This window comes from Mustela lutreola, chromosome 1 (assembly GCF_030435805.1).
Source record: "Mustela lutreola isolate mMusLut2 chromosome 1, mMusLut2.pri, whole genome shotgun sequence".
Taxonomy (NCBI): Eukaryota; Metazoa; Chordata; class Mammalia; order Carnivora; family Mustelidae; genus Mustela; species Mustela lutreola.
This window is the reverse complement of record NC_081290.1, coordinates 71,347,295-71,372,233: the sequence shown is the minus strand read 5'-3', so window position 1 is coordinate 71,372,233 and position 24,939 is coordinate 71,347,295. Positions and strand designations below refer to the sequence as shown.

At 43.1% G+C, this 24,939-nt stretch overlaps 1 protein-coding gene across 1 annotated transcript in view; it reads right to left on the bottom strand.

Annotated features, from left to right (window-relative positions):
* The window catches only part of TBC1D9 (TBC1 domain family member 9), a 121,533-nt gene that overhangs the window by 42,479 nt on the left and 54,115 nt on the right, over window positions 1-24,939 (bottom strand). The window contains exons 3-6 of the mRNA XM_059168266.1: window positions 15,346-15,464; window positions 7,339-7,567; window positions 6,651-6,912; window positions 4,743-4,950 (exon numbers count right to left, since the gene is read on the bottom strand). Coding sequence (XP_059024249.1) covers window positions 4,743-4,950; window positions 6,651-6,912; window positions 7,339-7,567; window positions 15,346-15,464 — 818 coding nt within the window. The remainder of the gene's footprint in view (window positions 1-4,742; window positions 4,951-6,650; window positions 6,913-7,338; window positions 7,568-15,345; window positions 15,465-24,939) is intronic.

Sequence of the window (24,939 nt, the reverse complement as noted above, 5' to 3'; positions counted from 1 at the left end):
ATGAACATTTTCATGTGAAATACATTTTCTCCAAAGAATTTTAAAATCCTTTTCCCCTTCAAGGCAAGAAACCTGTTGGAGTTGCCCGAAAAATGGCCCGAAGTGTAAAATGGGGACAACTGGGATCCACAGAGGGAAAACTGCAGGATCTGATGTCTACTCTCGGATTTTATCAATACATATAGCCATACACACACACACACACACACACATTCTTTTAAAAAGGATTTTATTTATTTGAAAGAGAGAGAGTGAGTGGGAGGGAGAGACAGTCTGAGGGAGACTCTGCGCTAAACACAGAGCCTGACATGGGGCTTGATCCCACGGCCCCAAGACCATGACTTAAGCTAAAACCAAGACTTGGACGCTTCCTCAACTGAGTCACCCAGGTGCCCCTATATTTATATACTTTTAAAGGAATGTATTGAGGTACTTGGAGTTGTACATAAAAGTGGGTTTTTTTCCTAATGCAAAAGCTGGAGAAATGGTAAAAAAAATGTATCATGAATTTTCCCATGGCACTTAAAACATGCTAAACAATACCTATTTTTAAAAGACCTATGAAAACTCCTTTTTTCACAACATTTTTTTTTAATTCATTTGGTCACCAGATGTCTCAGACCAAATGACAAATGCCAAGGGAACTAAAGGTTCAAGTTTCACACCCAAAACCCAGAGAGCCACGTGGATCTTGATGAGGTCAAAGTGAAAGTCCTTTAGCTAGATCACAAATACACAAACCACCTGAAAGCTCCTATATAAAACATGAATGCTCGGGGCGCCTGGGTGGCTCAGTGGGTTAAGCCGCTGCCTTCGGCTCAGGTCATGAACTCAGGGTCCTGGGATCGAGTCCCGAATCGGGCTCTCTGCTCAGTGGGGAGCCTGCTTCCTCCTCTCTCTCTCTCTGCCTGCCTCTCTGCCTACTTGTAATCTCTCTCTGTCAAATAAATAAAAATTAAAATCTTTAAAAAAAAAAAAACATGAATGCTCATATGCACTACAAAATATTTTTTGCTGACAGATTATTTCTGGTAGAATCCAATCCCATAAGCTCAGTGACACCAGCACAGCCACATTTGAATATTCTAGTTTAATGAGGCACATTTCATTACCAACTCGGGTTATAAAAATAGACTGGAATTTAGGCAAAGCTTTATGTTTCATATGTAATATCTGCAAGGTAATTTATGATTTTTAGAAAAAGAGAGATTTTATCTGGAATCTCTATCTAAAGAAGAACCTGATCGGTTCACTTTATCTCCCTGCTTTGCTGCCTCAGCAATTTCTTCAAAATCTGTAGTAACGTGATTCTGTGTCTATTTGATCTACCTTAAGTCTATCTGCGGAATATACATTAATAATCTCCAGTCAGTATTTTAGTTTAGGTTGTAAAAAATTAAATGAAACAACAATTCCTAGTTTATATCACCCTAAAGTAGCCATTTCAAGTAGGATGTTCCCATGGAGGCTGCTGCTCATCCATCAACTTAACTTGGGTCTAAATGGTACCCAGTTCACAGAGAGATGCCTCTCTGCTCAGACAGACCCTGTGTCAGGGGGTGGGGGGTGTGGGCAGGGGGAGGGGTGAGAGGAAGGAGGCCACCCCATCACTTTTCTGTCATTAAGGTAACATAAAGGTTGTAAAAGGTACACTGAGTCCTTTGCTTCCTCCACTAGTTGGGATTAGGGAATCTGTCCTCATCTGTCTCAGAGATCCATCAGGCTAAAGGGAGCGCACTGCTGCCTTCTTTAAAGTTGCATCCACCAACCATAACACACTTTATTTCTTGATGCTACTACTTCCACTATTGTTCTTCCTCTGATTTACCCTGAAATATAACCGAGTGATCTCTGCTCTACCAGCTGTTAGGGAAAACAAGCAAGCCAGAAACGGGCTGAGAGTATCAACCCTCATTCTCCCAGCTGCCCTGAACTCTCACTATCATACTGGATCCGGCACTGAAAGGTGAAGAGCGGTGAACAGGAGAGCGGACAGCAGACATCCGGACCCCTCCCCACTCCTTATCTCCCTTCGGATCAACAGTGATGACTTGCTGCACCCACCAGTGCAGAGCCTTCGTCCAGGAAGGGGTAGCCCTAGCTGTTGCGGGTAACTTGCTTTGGGGTCGTACGTGATGGAAGAAAACTAGAAATGAATAAAATTAAGTTTAGTAACAGTCTATGGCAAAGAAGGTCCATTTGCTGGCAAAAGTTATGAAATCCATTCCAGAGCCAAATGTAGGTACTTGCCGAATTATCCCCCTCAGAACTCACCCCCACCATGTATCTCCTCAAACAATGTCACAACACTAGTTAGCTCATCTTAGAAGAAGTGGAACCAGATTTGTCAATTGCCTAACAGTTTGCATTCTTTTGGACACACCCATTCAGCTTCTAGGAACTTATAATTCATACTTGAAGCAAAAATCATACATATAATTGGAAGAAAACTAAAAACAATGCACAGGTCCAACCACAGGTAACTAAAATAAATTTTATAGATCCAGTTAATGGAATAAGAGGCAGTCATTAAAAACCGTACTATCGGGGCGCCTGGGTGGCTCAGTGGGTTAAGCCGCTGCCTTCGGCTCAGGTCATGATCTCAGGGTCCTGGGATCGAGTCCCGCATCGGGCTCTCTGCTCAGCAGGGAGCCTCTCTCTCTCTCTGCCTGCCTCTCCGACTACTTGTGATTTCTCTCTGTCAAATAAATAAATAAAATCTTTAAAAACAAAACAAAACAAAAAAACAAAAACAAAAAATGGTACTATCAAAGAACACTGAATGATATAGGGGAAAGTTTAATATACACTTGGTATTGGGGGAAATAAGCAAAAAAAAATTCACTATATTTTATAGCTAAACAATATAAATGAATACACAGTCAAGTATAGAAAAAGCCTGGGAAAGCTGTACAGCTGAAAAATGGGCTGATTGGTGGGACTAGGGATGTATTTTATTTGCCTTTGATTTGTACTTTCACAAATTTTCTGTGGTAACGGTGAATTATTCTTTAAACAAAAGAAACTAACAACAACAATAAGAAAAAAAAAAACCCAAAAATCTGTTTATATAAATGTTCTCTCTGAAACAGAAAAGAAGGCAGAGGGATACTTGAATCCTTTAAGGAATCTTAACCAAGGGTCAATCTTAATTACATAACCAAAGTTTCTAACCACCCTTCACTTCTAGAAAAGGACTAGGGCAAGTTAAAGTGGTCTTCAGGACTAGAAGCTGTAGGACTTCTAGTCCCCAGCAGCCTAACCTGTAGCTCCTTCTCAACTCCGAACCTCAAGGCAAGGTCTCCGGGTAAGTCCCAGAACTACCTAGCACCGTGGAGATAGGACAGAAGCCACCTCCTCCCCAGAAACAGTAAGAATGTGGAAAGAGTAAGATTGTACAATGTCTTCATTATGCATGAGGATGGTCCTGGGACTTCATTAAAATACAGATTCCAGAATTTGCAGAGATTCAGAAAATGCGGGTCGGGCTCAGCAGCCCCATGGTTCTCTTGCTGGTAACTGGCAGACCAAAGCTAACACTTGGCTTTCTGATTCACAATCTACAATGTTCCCTTGGGACCAAGCTGCTCTCTGACTGTGAGCAGGTATAGTAACGACATTTTCTCGATTTTGTATTTGAGGCTTTGATACCCCGGGCCTTGTAGACCCTGGCAGAGCCACGTTCCCACCAGGGAGCACAACATTCCTATGCAAACCAAGCACACAGAGCCCACCACACTGCCTCCACCACCTTTAATCCAGCTCTTACACTCAGGATCAATGACCATTGCTCTAGTCACCCCAGGGGCGAGGGCAGATCTCAGATAGCTAGGGATGGCCCCTATGCCCCAGAGTCTGCTGAAATTATTCCAGCGAGCCCATTCTAAACCTGCTTACCCTGCCTCGCCTGTTTCTTCCCATAGAAATCACATGCCTCCTATGCCCCCATTTCCTGACTCCCTCTGCCTATGGACCAACCATGGTGCTTTCCCAGTGGGTCCCCAGAAGGATGGTGAATATAACAAGCTCTTTTCAGTGGCAGCCACCTCCTGATGTGTTGGCCTCACCACACCTGAATAACATTTTAAAACTCTAGGCTGGACGCGCTTGGGTGGCTCAGCATGATCCCAGGGTCCTGGGATCGAGTCCCGTATCGGGCTCCCTGCTCAGTGGGGAGTCTGCTTCTCCCTCTTCCCTTGCCCCTCCCCACTGCTGATGCTCCCTCTTGCACTCTCCCTCTCTCTCAAATAAAGAAATAAAATCTTTAAAAAGCCCAAAAAACTCCAGGCTGCCTTTTCTAGGAAGAAAAGCTCTTTCAAGTCACCAACAGCAATGACAACACACACAAGGAAGCGTCCGGGCCACCAAAGAATCATAAACATTCACCTAAGGTTTTAAAAAAACATTTATAGGGCGCCTGGGTGGCTCAGTGAGTTAAGCCACTGCCTTCGGCTCAGGTCATGATCTCAGGGTCCTGGGATCGAGTCCCACATCGGGCTCTCTGCTCAGCAGGGAGCCTGCTTCCTCCTCTCTCTCTCTCTCTCTGCCTGCCTCTCTGCCTACTTGTGATCTCTCTCTGTCAAATAAATAAATAAAATCTTTAAAAAAAAAATTTATAAACATTCACCTAAGGTTTTTAAAAAAAAAAAAAAAAAGTGAAATGCTGGTAAAAACATCTGTGGTTCACACAGAAAAGTATTACAAACAAACACTTAGGAGATCCACTTTCATCTAACACCCACCTCACGGAGTGGGATGATGAGGCTACACACGTTCTCCCCCTTGCTGGTGAAGCAGATGTAATTCGTGGACACAAACATCTGCCCCAAAATATGCATTTTGTTGAATGGAGTCCAGAGGGTGCAATCTGTGTGGCCGTCCAGTTTTTCATCTTTGGGCAGCCGGAAGAGCGCACGGTACCTCTCACTCTTCGCCCGGGCATCGAGATCGCTGGAAGGCAAGAACAGCATCACCTCGCACGGGAGAAACGGTTCAGTGGCGTCTGCAGGATGCAGCAGGGAGGTCTCGCAGAGCAGCTCTCCGCTTCTCTACCCTGTCACTCATCCCACCTTCTTGGCTTTCTACTGGAGCTAACCCCAACCTATGACCCAGAAGCACAATAGAATTATTTTAATCTATGTAGGTCCCGTGGGCAGTCATTTTACAATCAGTATCTGTAAATGTTGAAGACATCTGTGGAAGACTAGGCCTGATGGGAAATCCACTGTTCTTCTAAAGGAATGTGGTAATTTCTAAAGAGATTATTACATGCACACTTCTCCAGAGCCACTTTGGCGGCCTTAACTCTTAAGAAACACCTAAGGAGAGTGCAAACAAGCCTCATGAATCTCCTGGCTATCACGGTCTGCCCTAAAAAGACAACAAAACTGCCTGAAACACAGGAACAACCCACCTCTTGTCCACTCTGAGGTTCCAACCTCAGCTCCGTTTTTCTCCCCTTTTCCCTGTTTATCAAGTCAGTTGTTCAAACCCTCTCAAGCTTCTATGCCAGCTCAGCCGCTGGGAGAGAGAGTCTCTGGCTTCCCAGAACAAAGCCAGGGTCCCCTGGCCCTGCCTCCGGTGCCCTCCCTTTTACCGCCAATTTGCTTCCATCCTCACCTGCCCTTACTTCCTTTCCATTGCAGAGGGAGAGGTATGAGCACACACAACTTTCTGCACGCCCCATTGGACGTCACTTCTAAAATGACTAATTTTCTTACAGCTTTGGCTCTGTGCCCCACTCCTTCCCTGCACCTACCTTCACCACAAGCCCTTCCCCTTCTGTCCTACATTCAAATCTTCTGCATCCTAAGAAGAGCAAACCTTCCTCCTTCACCACTGAATCTCTTGAAAGGGCAGTCTACTCCTGCCTAATGCCCGTTCCCTGCCTTTCGTTTGTGATTCAATCCACTGCAGTAACACCCTTCACCCTCAACCGCTCCACGGAAACAGGCCTCAGAGCAGCAGACATCTTCAGTGCAGTGATTTCTCGTCAGGTTCCAATACCAGCTGAACGCCAGGGATTTCCAGCTCCATCTACGCTACGGCACAGACTTCATATGTGCTCTCCCCCTCTCACTCCCCATCTCAGGTCCAGACAATTCCTTGCATACTCTCCCACTTGAGAGCCTCAACTTTTCCTTTGCCCTCTCTCTAGCTCCACTCCCACAGCCAGACTTCCAGGCTTTTCTGCAGCCTCTCCTCATCACATGCCTCACTACTCTCCAGACACTGTTGGACTTAAACCCCTCTGAGCTTTTCCCCTGGGATTCCTGCATCGTGCTATTCCTGACTGAATCTGTATGGGTGACTTCTACCACCTCTGGAGAGACCACTCCAAGCAGCGTCCTGTGAGGGCTTTACCCACCACCATGCCCCATTTCCCCCCCAGCACCCCGCCCATAGGAATCCCGCCCATAGGCACCCCGCCCCTAGGACCAGAAGAGTTCCCGTCACTTTGTGTCAGAGCTGGCTGTGCCTGCATCACTCATTGACCTTTGAGTGCTTCAGACAGTTTTTTTCAGTTCTGCATCTATACCCAGAAAACTGTTCAGACCCCTTGCCAATGGTTCAGAAAAGGTTACATTTCACAGAAGAATGTAAGAGTCTCTTGTTTCTGAAGCACATAAGACTTTGTCTCTGTCACCTACCGTTTCAGGGCCGACACTTTTTTAGGAGACTTCTTTTTCAGTTTGGGCAGGGATCTGTCCTGTTCAAATCCCTCATTGTCTAAGAGTTGCCTCATGGCTATGTTCGCCAGCTGCTCCATCAACTTGAAGGTCTCATTGATGTTGAGAAAGACGGAGAAGAAATGTTCACTGGACCTCGTGCTCACTTTGATCACATCAGGCAGGAGCAGCGTGGCGCTCTTCTCCAGCTGTGTGATGTCCACCCACCGGATCACCAGCTTGGCTGGGCACAGGGAATAAGCTGGTCAGCATCTGGCTCCTTAAAATTCCCAAAGGATCCTTCAGTCTCACCACCCAGCCCTCCATCTCGCTGAACTCCTTGGAATTTGCATGTGCCATATCTGTTACTGTTCTGTTTGTGTGAGAGACAAATTCGGACCCCATAAATTCTGAAGTCATCCTTATTATGGACTGAAGTCCATGTCAACAATGTTTATTACAGCTCTGGGAACTCTCTATTAATTAATAACCTTTTTTTTTTTTTTTAAATAATGAGAATAATTGACTTCACTTATTACATAGTTAAAACACAGTGTAGACTGAGTCATCACTACAGATCTATTTGGGGCATTTTGATGTGGTTTATGAGTTTGGGGCAACACTTCAGCAGACTTTCCCAAGCTTCCCTCTGACATTCTAGACAGCTCACCTTCCCTTCCCATAAGGAAAGAATAAAAGCAAAGGTGGTTAATACTGAGGTACATCCAGCCCTGGCGGGGGACCTTCCCCTTCCAGTAGCTGCAAGAGTAATAGTTGACGAGTTTCTCTTCCTCGGGCATCCCGAACAGCCTGTGGAATTTCACAATGGCTTCTTTGAACTTCTCCGTGTCATCATCTTCCTTTACGTCATTGATCTTGTTATACTCTGCAATGATGCCCTGGAGCAAGGAGAAAATGAGGCACAAGACGAGTATTAACAAGACTAGGGCTGCTTTTTTTCTGCATGCTATAAATATTGGAAAGAAAAAAAAAATTACTCATGCTAGAATATTTTTTAATTGATGAATTATTTTTCAAAGGCAGCCCCCCAGTTCTAAGCCCATTACCGGGAAGCACTTGTGTACTAAAAGATCTTCAAATAACAATATCGATTTGATTATCTGTTTATGGGTGTTAATTGTTTTAAGAGGTTCACTTAGAATGAAGCCCGTGGTCTTAGTCTACAAATGAGGAGATAAAAAGATTTTGCATAATTCTACTGCTTTTCCTAGCTCATCATGATAAAGTCACCCCAAAGGTCAGTTTCTGCTTTTCTCAAGATTACTACTTCATTAAGAGAACAGGGAGGACTGGCTTTCACGGAGACCAGGGGAGATCCATTTGGAACCGAGGCTAATCTGGGGATGAGCAGGCTGTGGAAGCGTGCTGTGTTAGGGAACTTCAGACAACCGTGAGGGGGCACGAGGGCACTAGACCTCTGGGTGGGGAGAAGAAGCCACTTCAGAAGAAGGATGTACAAACCTTTCCCAGTTGGCAAATATACCTACAGTCCACGTGACATTTCAAATTATCAATGCCTTTAGAGAGGTATTTGAAATGCATATATATGGGGGTATAGCTCAGTGGTAGAGCATTTGACTGAAATGCATATATATTATATATATATTATATAAATTATATGTTAATGAAATAAGTGAATAAATAAAAGTGACTGAGTCGGAAACCACTAATAAGTAGTAGCAGTTGGGTTTCTAGGCAACCCCAATAACCAATCAACTTAGAGTAAGTGGGATAATACCTGTTCCCCTGGACCACTTAGCAGGGCTCTGACCTGAAGTCAGAATAAGAGCATTAGAAGGGAGTGATGTATAACAAACCAAATGACAGCCATGTTTTAAGTGGACAAACATTCAAACTACAGTATCCCAGATCTACTAAATACCAGACTTCTAGAATGTTCATCTAAATTTTAAAAACAATATGTCTCTAATATGAGAGAATTTATGAGGCTGTAGAACTGAGAAACAACACCGGAACACTCCAAGGCATAGTATATAATATCAATAGGCTGGGCCTTGCCACCTAACTTCAACAGTAAAGGTAACAGTCCCACTAAGGTTTACTTCCCAACTTCTCCAACTTTAAAAAGAGAGAGGATCCAGAAGGCAGAACCTCTCCCTAGTTTGCTTATAATTTTTGTAGCTAAGTGGACCAGCTGATGGAGCAAAGGGAAGAAACATCTCCCTCTTCTACATTCTACAGGTACTACATCACATAAAACAGGTTATCCTGATTCCAGGCAAGAGCTCCACATAACTTTGAAAAATCACTACCATCCAAATATTTGGGATGCCCAATACAAATTCAAATACACAAAGGACAGTGACACGATATTCACAAAAAGGAAAATTAACTTAGCGAACATGAAAAAATGTTCAACCTCATAATCAAAGACAGAAAATTCAAACAGTAAGAGCCCAACTTTTACCTATTAAATCTGGAAACCATTTAAACAACCAGAATGCTGAAAAGTGAGCAATGATATAATTGCACAGGGATTCTAATATACTGACAACCTCTACTAAGGGCTGCTAAAAAGGTGTAAACTTAATAATCAACATTTTATAACTTGTAATCCATCCCAAAGGAATGAAACAAAAACTCCAGAAGAATTTATATGAACAAGTGTTCACCGTATGCTATTACTGTTTGTGCCTACCCCAACTGGTCTAGAATCTAAAGAGACTTCTAGAAAGAGAGGAATCGTATAGTCAATAGTGGGATGATGTTACATTATTAAAATAACAACGAAGAATTATGTAACAATACCAGTCAAGGAGACAAAGACGTGATATAAAATTATATGCACAGTAAGACTATTACGATAAAATGCACTCAAGAAATCTAGAAATAAATACACAAAATATTATCTATGGGTTTGAGTTATGGTTGCCTCTGCAGTTAATTATTACATTTATAATTTATAAAAGTTAATTAAATCTCAAAACAAATACATTTGTTGGTTCCCTTCATGATTGGACAACTGGGAATGCTTAAAGCATTCATTTGCACATGAACGACATTCTTTCACACATAATTGCATTAATAGCAATTCCTTCCTCATAATTGGTTTCAGGGGAATTAAATGTGACATTTTTGGTGTAATAAAAACAGTGAGAAGAATGGCTATTTGACATAATTGGTCTTTGTTTTATTTTCTGTTTTTTTTGTGTGTGTTTGTTTTTGTTTTCCTCCTGGCTATTATCACTTCTAAGTAATTTGTATCTATTATCCAAAGACGAACCATCTGAGGGAGGACTAGCAACACCTGACTGAGGACCTCAGAAGTGCCTCCTGCACAGGGAAGAGGCCTGACCACCATCCCCACACCAGTCAGCTGCCCCCTGAGACATGGTTAGATGAGGAAGCTCACACTCTCTCTGTCTCCATTACTTCCCAGAAATTCAGAAAATCAGAAGGGTTTTATCAATAAAACAACTCTCGGGTATTCGAGAATACTTTTTTGTTTGGAAACTCCTACCTCCTCCCAGCTTCAAACTGAGCCTTTCCAGCATCTTCCCTGCTCCCATCTTCACCCTCTTCACTACCTGACTTGTTTCGTTAATCATGACCATGGAGTAGAAACTGAAATCAGCCATCCTGAAGCAGTGAAAAATATCCATCTTGAGGGGCAAAGGGTGGGGGAAAGGGAAGAGGGAGATATGTTACACGTGCTTTTGTGCTGTTCAACCCTCCCTAATTTTATGTGGTCCAGTTAAAATTCAATTCACTCCCTCCAGAATAGCAGACTCTAAAAAGCAATGATATTCCATTTTTTTTTCTGATTATAAAACTACTACTTGAGGGGAGCCTGGGTGGCTCAGTGGGTTAAAGCCTCTGCCTTCAGCTCGGGTCATGATCTCTGGGTCCTGGGATTGAGCCCCATGTCCGGCCCTCTGCTTAGCGGGGAGCCTGCTTCCCTCTCACTCTCTGCCTGCCTCTGTGCCTACTTGTGATCTCTCTGTGTCAAATAAATAAATAAAATCTTTAAAACTACTCCTTGTTCATGTAAAAGTTTTAGTGAAAAGAAATCAGGTAGAAATTGGCCATCCTGTATAATTTTAATGAGAGATGAACTATCAGATCACTTCCTAGAGTTCTTCCTTAATCCAGATATTAAAAAAGGCTTTCTAACAATGACTAAAAATCTGGAAAGAATTTCTAATTTTGACTAAATAAAACATTTACATGTTCCATGGCAAAAACTATCAAGAGCAAAGTCAAAAGGCAAATGACAAACTTAGGGAAAATATCTGTGGTATATATCACCAACAAAAGACTAGTGGCTGGGCGCCTGGCTGGCTCAGTTGGTTAAGCTACTGCCTTCAGCTCAGGTCATGATCCCAGAGTCCCCAGATCAGGCTACCAGCTCTGTGAGGAGTCTGCTTCTCCCTCTGACCTTCTCCCCTCTTATGCTCTCTCTCACTCTCTCTCAAATAAATAAAATCCTTTTTTAAAAAAGGCTAATGGCGCGGCACCTGGGTGGCTCAGTTGGTTAAGCGACTGCCTTCGGCTCAGGTCATAATCCTGGAGTCCCCGGATGGAGTCCCACATCGGGCTCCCAGCTCCATGGGGAGTCTGCTTCTTCCCCTGACCTTCTCCCCCTCTCATTCTCTCTGTCTCTCAAATAAATAAAATCTTAAAAAAATAAAAAATAAAAAAAAAGGCTAATGGCCTTTTTATAAAAAGAACTTAAAAATTAAGAAAAATAAGACCAAAATCCCATAGAAAAATAGGTGAAAGACATGAGCGGGCGTTCTACAGAGATACAAAAATGGCCCATTAAGGATTTAAAAAGATAATTCAACTTCACTCATAAGTGAGATAAATACAAATTAAAATAACACTAAAATATTTCCCCCCATCAGATTGGCAAAAACTCAAAAGCCTGATAATCTACTTTTTTGATGAAGTTGTAGGAAAACAGGCATTCCCATATATGCCAGTGGGAATGTAAAATGGTACAATTCCTGTGTGGGCGGGGGGTGGGGTGGGGAGGATTTGGCAATATTAAGCAAAATGACACATTCATTTACCCCTAGATCTGCTAATCCCACTGCTAACAGTGTACCTTAAAGAGAGATACCCACAAAACAAACACACACACAAATGTATATGTATATACACACATACACATATCCATGCATATATGTATGTATGAATTATAATTATATGTATGAATTATAATTCATGCATATACTGTATGTTTGTGTGTGTGTGTGTGTATATATATATAATTATTTATAATTGCAAAATATTGGAAACTACTTAAATATCCAAGTGTAGAGGAGTGCTGAATTCTTTATAGTACATGTACACATAATATTCACCTATTCGGAAGAATCAGGCACTCAGTGTAATGTGGGATCCTGGATTAGATCACGGGATAAAAAGACATGAAGTGGAAAAACTGGTAAAATCCAAATAAAGTCTGTAGTAAACAAGATTTTCTTTCTAAAGATCTATTTTTTTATTTGAGAGACAGAGAGTGCACGCATGCACAATGAGGGGGTCAGCAAGGGGAGGAGCTGAGGGAGAGGGAGAGAATCTTCAGTAGATTCCACACTGAGTACAGAGCCTGATAAGGGGCTCGATCTCGGGGGCACCTGGGTGGCTCAGTGGGCTAAAGCCTCTGCCTTCGGCTCAGGTCATGGTCCCAGGATCCTGGGATCAAGCCCCACATTGGGCTCTCTATTCAGCGGGGAGCCTGCTTCCTCCTCTCTCTCTGCCTGCCTCTCTGCCTGCTTGTGATCTCTGTCTGTCAAATAAATAAATCTTTAAAAGGGGGGGGGGGCTCAATCTCATAGTCTTGAGTTCGTGACCTGAGCAGAAACCAAGAGTCAGATGTTTAACTGACTGAGCCACCCAGGTGCCTCTGTAGTTAAACAATATTGCATTACTGTTCATTTCTTAGTTTCGATAAATACACTATGGTTACAGAAGATGCTAATATTAATGAGAGCTAAGTGGTAGGGTCTACGGAAATTCTCTGTCCTATCTTTACAAGTTCTCCTGTAAAACTAAAAATTAATATTTCTTTTTTTTAAAGATTTTATTTATTTATTTGACAGACAAAGATCACAAGTAGGCAGAGAGGCAGGCAGAGAGAGTGGAAGGGAAGCAGGCTCCCCACTAAGCAGAGAGCCCGATGGGGGCTCTATCCTAGGACCCCAGGATCATGACCCAAGCAGAAGGCAGAGGCTTTAACCCACTGAGCCACCCAGGTGCCCCAAAAATTAATATTTCAAAATAAAAACAAAACTATTAAAATGTTTTTTTTTTTTAAAAAACAAATAGCAGGGGCGCCTGGGGGGCTCAGTGGGTTAAAGCCTCTGCTTTGGCTCAGGTCATGATCTCGGGGTCCGCTCATTGCGCTCTCTGCTCAGTGGGGAGCCTGCTTCCCGCCCCCCCCACCTGCCTTTCTGCCCACTTGCAATCTGTCTGTCGAATAAAGAAATAAATTAAAAATTCTTAAAAAAATAAAAAATAAACAACATGTGGATACTCTCTATGAACCAATACAAAGTGTTACCCAAGAGTTACTGAGTGAAAAGAGCAAATGCAGAGGAGAATATATACATGAAAGGATTATTTGTAAGATTTAAAGAGAAATAGGAAAAATACATACATCTGCCTCTTTTTACAAAAAGAAAGACAGGAAGGATAGATAGACCAGATAACAAAGAAGTTAGTTAACTGCAGGGAGTTGGGGAGAACAAGGTTGCAAGAATGCAAGAGGGAGTAATTTAAACTTTTGGAAGTTCGAGAAATTTAAACTTCTGGAAGCATGCTAATATTTTCTACCTGCAAAAAATATTAAACTAACATAAATTAACAATGTTAGAAGAACGGGCCTGAAACTGAAAGCAAATGGAAACAGGGCTGATTCCAGGACTGGGACAGAGAAAGTACAAGATGAGTCTGGGACACAGGGTGCCTGGGTGACTCCGTTGGTTGAATGTCTGCCTTCGGCTCAGGTCATGATCCCAGGGCCCTGGGATCAAACCCTACATAACAAATCCTACTCACTCCACTAAGCAGCGAGTCTGCTTCTCCTTCTGTGATTTCTCTCGCTTTCATTCTCTCTCAAATAAATAAAATCTTAAAAAAAAAAAAAATGATGAGTCTGGGATATCCTGCTATAGCTGAAGTCAACAAGTGTTCAAAAAAGTAACAAGGACAGGACACGAGGATGAAGAAGGCACGCTGCAGGTTTGGGACAGTGCGAGTACCAAAGTAAGTCTAGGAGGGAAACGTAAACAACTGAAAACCAGAGGAATCCATGAGTCCATAACAAAAATAAATCGATGAATAAATGCCAAGAGAGCTCTTGCTTATAGCAGAATAACAGGTGCCAAATGATAAATGCGAGAGAATGCTGGGGTTGGAAAATGACTGTTTTGTAAAAATGTCACAGCCAAGATTGGTTCAGACAAAAAAAAAATCATGAATGGACACTAACTCATGGGGAAATTTTGATAAGGAGTGGGATATCTGTGTAGCCTTAAATAAAGTGTTTTCTCACAGAAAATTTCAAATTGTTTATTATTGGAAAAGACAAGATTAGTAACTCTACAGTGGAGAACTCAGGTAGGTAACACCTTTCTGGCTTTCTATCCTCCACGAGGGGAGATTCCACGTCCCTCCAGAAATGCTCCTCTGACAAGGACGTAAGCGTTCCACCTGGGCATGCATCATCAGAATCAGATTCTAGGAAACGTGACAAAACCCAAAATGGAAAATGTCCCGTTTAAAAAAAACGAACAAACAGAACTACATACTTAAAAATATGAATGTCCTAAAAGACAGAAAAAGGCAATGGAAATGTTCTAGATTGAAGAACATAAGAGATGAAAGCAAATTCAACAGCTTCCCAGACTGGATTTTTTTTTTTTTTTTTTAAATCATTTATTTATTTATTTGACAGAGAGAGAGAGAGAGAGGGAGAGATCACAAGCAGGCAGAGAGGCAGGCAGAGAGAGGAGGAAGCAGGCTCACTGCTGAGCAGAGAGCCCGATGTGGGGCTCGATCCCAGGATCCTGAGATCATGACCCGAGCCGAAGGCAGAGGCTCAACCCACTGAGCCACCCAGGTGCCCCACCCAGACTGGATTTTGCACTGAACTGAAAGGGAAAAAATGGTAGACACTGATCAATTAACGAGACAGGGATATGTACCAAATATTACAGTAGAACTTTAATGTTCAATCTATACTGCAGTGTTATTATTTAACAGAATATTCTTAGAAATACACACGGAAGTATTTGGTAGGAAATTCCACTCAAATAAAAAGTAAATGAGCACTCAAAGGATAACATGAATGGGGTAAACGTGAGGACCAGGAGAGTATGCAAAAGGTATGCAAGGCTCTTATTTTTACAACTTTTCTGTAAATCTGAAACTATTTCCAATTAAAAGTTAAAACAAAACAAACAGGGGAACCTGGGTGGCTCAGTGGGCTAAGCCTCTGCCTTCGGCCCAGGTCATGATCTCAGGGTCCTGGGATCGAGTCCCACATCGGGCTCTCTGCTCAGCAGGGAGCCTGCTTCCCCCTCCTCTCTCTGCCTGCCTCTCTGCCTACTTGTGATCTCTGTCTGTCAAATAAACGAACAAATAAAGCTTTAAAAACAAAACAAAACAAAAAACAGCCCACTACCTGTATTTTTCCTCTCACAAATGTGGTGATATCATTCTCGTTTTCAAAGATGGAGAGGGTCTGCAGTAGATTCTGCTCCAGCCATTCCCAGTGCTCGGTGATTTCTTTTCTGGAACCGCCTGTATGAATAATAAGATGATTTTTAAAAAATGATAATAAAATTTGGTGAATTTAAAAGATACTTAAACAGGCTCACTTCATCAAAGATGCACTAAAGGAGACCACCCCCCCATCCCAACAGCTCTGCCTTGAAATGCTTTGTCTCTTTCCAAAGAGACCCAGAAGACACATAAGGATATGGAAACCCAAGAGTAAGCACTGCTTACTGCGACCAGGTGGGTTCAGAAACTTCTCTGACACTGTCTCCAGTTAGAAGGTAGCAAGGTTTCTCCCACTCATTCTCTGGATTGGGACTTGAGCACGACCCTCCACTCGTCTCCCTCCTAGAACCTCTATGCACATCACAGACTAACCTAGATCTCTCTAGGGACCTAGGTTACAGTTGTTAAGTTGCAATAATCTGAGAGCTCTGGTGTGCCACTGAAGGTCTGCGGTAACCACCTCCTATAATGGGCAAAAATGATCCTCGCTCACTTCAATTATGAATGAGATGTGACAGGGGACAATCGCTGGGGAACAGCGGCCTGGCTCTCGCGAGCACCGCTGCCTTGAAATGTAATGGGATGAGGTCACCCTCAGAGCCTCTGAGCAAGTCACTCCCTTTCGGTCAGGGCTAAGAAGCATTAAGTCACCTCTCCTGGCAGTTTCTGCACTCAAACCACCCCGGCCTTGTAACCTATGTAACAGGCACCGCTCTCCGCTCGCCACTACAGCGCATCCCATGGATGAACGGCATCAGGATATGCTTGGAAAGACACTGAGCTAAATTCCTTTCCCTTGCCCTTTTATTCTTGCTCTGGGATTGTTAACAATCTTGCAGAAAACCAGGTTGTATAAATCATTCATAGTCATATATATAGACTGTAGGCACCGCTCATTCCAGAATTAAGGAACGATTTTCTGATTCCACTGATTCATCAACCAACCTCCAGGCCTCTCCTCAGATTTCCAAGCTTTCTTCTCCTTGATTTCTTCACAGTGTCTTTGCTACTCTTTGTTCTCTATCACCAGTAATCAAGGGAAGTCAGAATCTCACTCTGACTCCTGACAAAGAACGGCAGGAGACACAAATGGGTCTACAACGATACTCAGAATCGCAGAACTAAAATCTCCTTGAGGCGAGGTCTCAGAACTGCTGTTTAAGGAGAGGGAAAACCAAACCAAAGCCAAGTTCATTTTCTTTTAAGACTAAACACCAAAACTGCCTAAATGGAATAACAGACGGCAGCTCCCTGAGGGCTTTACCCATGGCCATCGTCAACCACATGTACAGACAACCGAAGACTGTACTACAATGTCGCCAAGAGAGCTAGGACTCAGACATGTGGGTCCCCTCCTGCTGCCATTAGCCAGCTGGATGACTTTAGACAGTTTGTTTAATCTGTAAAATGGAGATGAATCACACACACACACACACACACACACACACACACACACACACCCCTTTGCATCTCAGAGCAATGCTACAGAAATCCCGAGGAATAATGTCCACAGAGATACTTCGGAAAATAGAAAATATTTTTCAGATGCAAAGAACAATGATCGTTTGGAATATTTAGGGGAATGAGTCATTCTGGAGTTTACCAGAGTGCTTTCAAACATTTTAGAGTTTAAATTTTTCAGTAGTCACTGAAAAAAAAATTTTTTTTAAGATTTCATTTATTTGGGAGAGAACAAGCGAGTGAGCATGGGCCAAGGAGGGGCAGAGGGAGAGGGAGAAGCAGACTTCCAGCTGAGCAGGGGGCCCGACGCAGAGCTCGATCCCAGGACCCTGAGAGCAGTGACCCAGTGACCTGAGCCAAAGGCAGATGTCTAACTGACTGAGTCACCCAGGCGCCCTGGCTGCTGGAAAAATTTCTAAAATATACTGTTTGCCCTTCATTGTCTGAAAAGAGGTCACTACTGTCCTCGGCTGCCAGGAGCCCTCCACCCCGGCCACCTGTGCTCTCTGGCACTGGCGGGTGTGGGCACCTGAGGACAGGGGCACTCCTGGAGACCCACGGGATTGCTGAGCTTCTGCAGACCTGTCGGGCACAATTCCCAGCATCTGTCTATATTGCTTCTTCTTCTGCCCCTGCCTATGCTGACTGCAGATGTGCCGTTCAGAGGCTGGTTTTCACGTGCTATCTCACCATGATCTGCCCTTGACTAGGTAGTCACTCCAGGTACTTGACTTTAGAGCCCCTGTTACACTGGCTCTGGAATCCAACCTCCGCTCAACCTCACTAATCCTCAATCATCCTGGATAGAAAAGTCCATCAGCTACAAGACCTAGAATGGAACAGGTGTGCCTTCAGCTTTGCACATGCTTCAAAGGGTTCTTTCTGCACATATTCACGTAAGAACACCCACCCATGCACACACGCAGGGTAAAAATGGTGTATCCATGCATATACTCATTCAACAAAAACCTACTCATACTTCCAATGGTCGTGGATAGAATACAAAGACATTATGGCTAATTTCCCTCCTTTTTAAAAAAAATATATTTTTTAAGGTTTTATTTATTCCTTTTATAGATAGAGGGAGTAGGGGAGGGCGCAGGGGAGAGGCAGAGGGAGAGGAAGAGGGGTAGAAGTGCTCTCCACTGAGTGTGGAGCCCGACACACAGGACTCCATCCCACAACCCCAAGATCATGACCCAAGATGAAACCAACTGGATGCCTAATTGCTTAACCAATTCTGCCACTCAGGTGCCCCTCCCATCTTTAAGTAAGCCAGCCGAGTACTATGGTACTAAAGTTCAGATTTACTACAAACATTGCTTCCCCACCTACTGCCTTCTCTGCTACCCTAGGATCTGCTGTGACCCACCCCATTGCACTGTCCATCACTTCCGTGATCTCCTCCTTCTACCACCTAACACCATTTGCACCATTGGCTTTTCTCCCTACTTTTGTTGCCCAGGATGTAAATCCCCACCTTTCTATCTTCAATTACTGCCACTGCCCCCCACTGATGCTGCTAGTGAGGTTTCCATTCTGCTCTCCATCTCCTGTTGCTTCTCCCATACTTCTCCCATACTTGCTTCTCCCATACTCCCATACTTGTCACAGGCAAAGGCTAGGTTTCTAGAGTTATCCTGAGCCACTCACTGCTCCCACATAGGAAAGGAGCTGCCACTGCATATCTCCACATCTTTCAGCATGCTCGGCGCCTTGGGCCTGCTTCTGTACTACCAAACAGGTTTTGGTGGTTTCTTCTGGCTCTATCTACATCTAAGATTTCAAAGTTCCCAAAGACTGAGATCTAGATACGGAAGGACTTTGTGTACCATGATATGAAACCTTTATCACCATATACTATTTGAGGAGAGAAAAGGTACAAACGCCATCAGCCAATGGTAGTTTCAGGAATTAACTATGGATACTTATCTATACCCAAAAGATACTTCCTAGGGCAAGTAATGAAATATTCCTTTTAAGTTTATTGCTTCCTATAGAACACCACCACATTCTCTGAACACTTCCCTAAACGCCCCAGGTTCTGGGGACTAGAAGTATGATCAATATCAATAAAGCAGAGCTGGAGTCCATGACCCAGCCGGTGAGACAAATTCTGAAGATGCCACCCTTGTAAAAAGTATTTCTGGAATCAGGCGTCCATTTCTGCCCACTTCTCACTCCAGACCAGAGCCCACATTACCTCTCAGAGATCACAGAGCGAACGTCCTGTTAACTGAGACCCACTGTCCCTCTGCCGGACCACTCTTCAGGAATGAGTGAAACTCCGCAGGAAAAAGGCCGGCATCCTACAGGTTCCTTATAATAGCTCTTTCCTTTCCCAAGACACTAAATACAAGGGCTGCCTATTTAAGATCTGGGAAGTTTTCTTTGGTTACTTTTTAAGGTGAGGTAACACATGGAGCTCTTGTGCTGTGAATAGGGACTGGTCTGTTCGCCCAGCAGTTCGAACAGAAGGTGTTAGAAGCTCAGAACAAGAAAAGGAGGGCCTGGCTGTCCATTTTCTGGAAACACTTCATTTATAGAGATACAGCAGGACAAACAAGCCGACCCGACTGTGTGATCAGCTGGAACTACAAAGAAAGCTGGTGCTGGGCATGCGAACCCCTCAGAAAATCCAAGTCAATCCAGGTTGCAGCATCCTGCTGTGGTAAAAACTAGATCAACACCTGATGGGCTTAAGGTTACTTAGAAATTAATTGTGGGAAAATGGGAATCTTTATCTCTTGGACCGGTGGTTTTTGTTTGATTTGGTTTTGAAGAACACTAGCCACAGGCTCTGTTGCATGTATCTGCGCAAAATCGGAACATGATTTAAGATGATGAAAAATACAAAATCATCCTAGTCTACTGTCTCATCTAACTTTAAATGTATCTTCAAGTACATAAGACTACTTGAAATAAAAAGGAAAAAGCATTAAGATGGACCCACGATTTGATTCTCCCATATCTAGCCTTTGAGGATTAAGAACAAAGGCTTACAGCCCTATTGATACTTAATCAGCAGGTGTTCCTTTGTGCTGCATGGTCACCTAACTTCAAAACCTATACTGAAGGGTGAAGAGCTACCATTTACCTCCACGTGAATGGGACTGGAGGGGATTCTACTGAGTGAAATAAGTCGAGCAAAGACAATTATCGTATAGAGTCACTCATATGTGGAACATAAGGACTAGTGCAGAGGATCATAGGGGAAGGGAGGGAAAACAATGGGAGGAAATCAGCAGGAAGACAAACCATGAAAGACCCTTGCCTCTGGGAAACAAGCTGAGTGAGGGCTACGGAGAGAGGTGGGTGGGGGTATGGGGGAACTGTGATGGGTATTAAGGAGGGCACGTGACATAATGAGCACTGGGTGTTGTATGCAACTGATGAATTATTGAACACTGCATCTGAAACTAATGATGTACTATGTCAGCTAACTGAATTTTTTAAGAAAAGGATGTTTGTTGGAAAAACAAAACAAAACCCCCCAAGAAACAAAACCTACTTAAGGGCAATAAGTAGGACTGGAGGTTAGATTATCTGGAATAAGAAGAAGCCTGGTTATTACGGAGACAATATCACACCATAGATCAGAACACAGGCTTTGATGTCAAAAAAAGCAGAACTGGTTTCAAAAATGCACACATTGACTTTGTGATCTTAGGTAAAGTACTTAACTTCTTTGTGCTGCAAATACCTCATCTGTAATATGTAGGTAACAACAGTTGCCACATCGGTTTGTGCTGGGGATTCAAGAAGATAGTACACACACGTGAAGTCCCGAGCACAGGTGTAGAATATACAGAGCACTAAATAAACAGTTGTTTTTGCTATTATCATCGTGAGCAATAGACAAAGATCTCATCTTGACATGAGATGCAGGAGGCATGTCTAACTTCTGATGTCAGGGCGCTAAAACATTAGCTGTTTAACCCTTGCCTGACTAACATGCATTCAACAGAAATCTCTCTGGCTAGGGCATCGTTATGTTTGGCATCATTATGTTTGGACTGCAAAGTGTACACATTACCAGAGTAGGCATTCATAGAACAAATCCTTGTGTAACTACTGTAAGCTTCTTACATAATTCTGCTTAAATCTCTTATGCATCATAACAATATGCTCATAAGCAGAGTAGCGCAGCGGAAGCGTGCTGGGCCCATAACAATATGCTCATAGCTTCACAACCACATTTTTTTTTAAAAAAAGATCTTATTTATTTGTCAGAGAGAGAGCACAAGCAGAGGGAGCAGCTGAGGGAGAGGGAGAAGCAGACTCCCCGCTGAGCAGAGAGCCCGATCTGGGACTTGGATTCCAGGACCCTAGGATCATGACCTGAGCCAAACAAAGGCAGATGCTTCATCAACTGAGCCGCTCAACCAATGTACCCAGGCACCCCGCTTTATAACCACTTTGAGAAAAGAGAAGACCAGGTAACTCATCCAGCCTCGACTGTAAGATTCTTACAGTCCTGAATGTGGTTGATGTCCTTATTTTATGTATTTCACTTAAGCACCAAGGTCCTTTCCCACTCTGAATGGGAGAAAGTAAATGGCTATCTTTCTGGAAGGCAATCGAGCCAGGGGCACTAAAAGCCTTACAGATATGGATACTTTTTGACTCAGCATATCTGTTTCTATAAACTCATCCTCAGTTGATAATTAAAGGAATGTGAAAAGTTTTTTTTTTCCAGAGGATATTGATTAAGGTTGTTCAAAATGCAATTAACATAAGGGGGGAAAAGATTCCTGTTTTCGATAATAGCATATCAGATAAATTATGTTATACACACAATAAAATATTATCTACTTATTAAAAATGACATTACAGAAATAGGTTTTATTAACATGGAAAGCCTATACATACATGTACACACATATATGCATCATATGTCTGAATGTATGTAAACACATACACACGTTTATATAAAGTCTAAAAGGTGACTTGGAGGGGCCCCTGGGTTCTTCAGTCAGTTAAGCACCCAACTCTTGGTTTTGGCTCAGGTCGTGAGCTCAGGGTCTTAAGATCAAGCCCCACGTGGGAAACTCAGCAAGGAGTTCTGCTAAAATTTCTTTCTCCCTCTCTCTCTGCCACCCTCAACACTCGTGTGTTCCTTCTTTCTCTAAAATAAACAAATCCTTAAAAATAAAAATAGGGCATCTGGGTGGCTCAGTCAGTTAAGAGGCTGCCTTCAGCTCAGGTCATGATCCCAGGGTCCTGGAAACTGAGCCCTGCATTGGGCTCCCTGCTCAGCAAAGAGCTGCTTCTCCCTCTCCCTTTGCCTGCCACTCTGCCTACTTGTGCTCTCTGTCAAATAAATAAATAAAATCTTTAAAAAACATATATATATAGAGGCACCTGGGTGGCTCAGTGGGTTAGAGCCTCTGTCTTAAGCTTAGGCCATGATCTCAGGGTGCTGGGATTGAGCCCTGCATCGGGTTCTCTGCTCAGCAGGGAGCCTGCTTCCCCCTCTCTCTCTCTAACTGCCTCTCTGCCTACTTGTGATTTCTATCAAATAAATAAATAAAATCTTAAAAAATATATATATGTGTGCACACACACACACACACACCTATATATAAAATAAAAGGTGATTTGGAGTAAGGTATTATTGTTTTTAAATTTATTCTTCTTTCTTATCTACATTTTCTACTTTTTAAAATGACCATGTATTACTTTACAGAAAAAAACAAGTTCTTTTTTTTTTTAGAAGGTTTATTTATTCTAAACAAAAAGCAAGTGAGCACAAGTGGGAAGGGCAGAGGGAGAAGAAGAGAGAATTCCAAGCAGACTCCCTGCTGAGCATAGAGTCTGACAGGGGGCTCCACCCCGCAATCCTGAGACCATGACCTGAGCCCAAATCAGGTGCACCACAAGCTCTTCTTTTTAAGCTGCTGTGTTTCCAAAGATACAAGAACAGTTCTTGTAGATATCCAGAACAAGGAAGGATTATAACATGCCAACTTCCGCATTACATGCATTTCATGTGGATGGTAACTAAATTACCCCACATCTTCTCTCTCCCTTGTAGAGAAATAGCAGAAGCAGAACCCGCTAGCCATCTTTAATGAAACTCTGGGTCTTCCCAGCTGCTGACTGAAAGAATGCTTAATCATGAAAGCCAGTAGGGCACTGCTCAGAAAGTACTGGGCTAGGAAGGGGGAGACCTAAGAGTTAGGTCTCAGCTCTGCACTAGCTAGCTACAACTAGCATTGTGAACTTGAACGATTCACCTTGCCTTTGCATTCTAGTAAAATAAAACTGTGAGGCACGATGGTGGCTCACAGAGCTTGCAGGTCTGAAAATGAATGACCATCAAGGCCCAGATGAAATTCTGGGATGGTAAAGAAAAGAGAAACTAAACCAACAGGCAGACAAACCACGGCACCACACCGGGCTGTGTCCTCAGTGAAGTGCCCATCAAACACACATTCCCCTATAGTCCTGCTGGAAAGTCACATGTATCCAGAGGAAATTGTCATCAGCTCCTTCTTTCTTTCTGTTTGTCCCTCGTCTCGGTGGTCCCCGAGCTGCTCTGTAGACAACGTTCTTGGAGTTACCAGCATTTTTATGTGTCTGTATTATCATTGAGGCTGTATAACCCTTCTTACCATTAGAACCTTCTAGCTCTTCTAATGGGGAGAGCCAAATGGGCTGCCTTCTGCTGAAATCCAGACACTGCTGCAAAGTGCTCCCTTGAATTCAGCTGACTGGGTGCGGATTCACAAGTATCACGCACACCAGTATTTCACGATCCAGTAACTTCCACAAGGTAGTGGGTTAGACTCACCCGGTTTTCTGCTGACAATTCTCTACGGCAAAGATTCATGAAAGTTAAGCAGATTAAAAAGCTCTTGACACACTGCCACCAAATAGCAACTTTGTAGTTTATTAAAAAAAAAAAAATTAAAATTACAAACGGAAAGGTCAGCATATCAGAGAAATCTGAAAGCTGGCAGCTTCCGCTCTTAAAATCCTCCCCTGAAAGGGAGCCAGCAATTTAGGTTTTAAACGGAAATCAATAAGAAGGACTAATGGGTGAATGGGGCTTTCACGCTGGTTGTCACTTCCGTGGAGTCTTCCACAAGGAAATTTTGGAGGTAACTCTATGGGTAATCAATATATACAAAAGCTAAAACTGTTCTGGGCTTATGATAATGAGATCATGCCATTGTGACAGGCATTATTTACTGGGAAAATGAAAGTACACCTCTTTGTGTATAAATTATGCCATCAGCATGTCCTGCCTCGTGTTTTTTTAGCCTTGGCTTGGCAAATAATTCAAGAATAATTTGGCTTTGTAACCCTGGGCTCTTTCCTACACGAGGGTTCACAGGAGCATCTGCATCAGAGAATGGCAATGTCCCAGAAACTAACTGAGGAGTAGTGATGTCAGGTCACAGGGAAGAAGGAAAGGTTAGGGCCGATGGGGGAGGAATAGAAGTCACAGTGACACCCAGGAGTGCCTGGGTGGCTCAGTGGGTTAAAGTATCTGCCTTTGGCTCAGGTCATGGTCTCAAGGTCCTGGGATCAAGCCCCACAACCAGCTCTCTGCTCAGCAGGGAGCCTGCTTCCTCCTCTCTCTCTGCCTGCCCCTCTGCCTACTTGTGATCTCTCTCTGTCAAATAAATAAATAAAATCTTTAAAAAAAAAAAAAAGAAGAAGAAGAATAAGAATAAGAAGTCACAGTGCTCCCCTCAATGCAAACATACGCCGACTGGCAAGGTCACGCTCCTAGAAGTGCTGTAAGGAGAGAGAAAAGAGCTTTAAGGAGCTCCAGGCTCCAAAGATCTCAAAACCCTCTGGACATAAGTAGCAGACAGGCTGGAAGATGAGACAGAATGTGTCAGAGTGTCTAGTCATACTCGTGTTAAGTCAAGTGGTTAAGGAGCTCTGCCTGATTTCTAATTCCCTTTCTTTTTACTTCTTCACTTGCTGGCTACAGTGTCTATTTTAACACATTCTAGAATGTTCACAGACTAAGTGTGACCCTTTCCTCACCAACCACCCCAGGGTACTTCTCCCT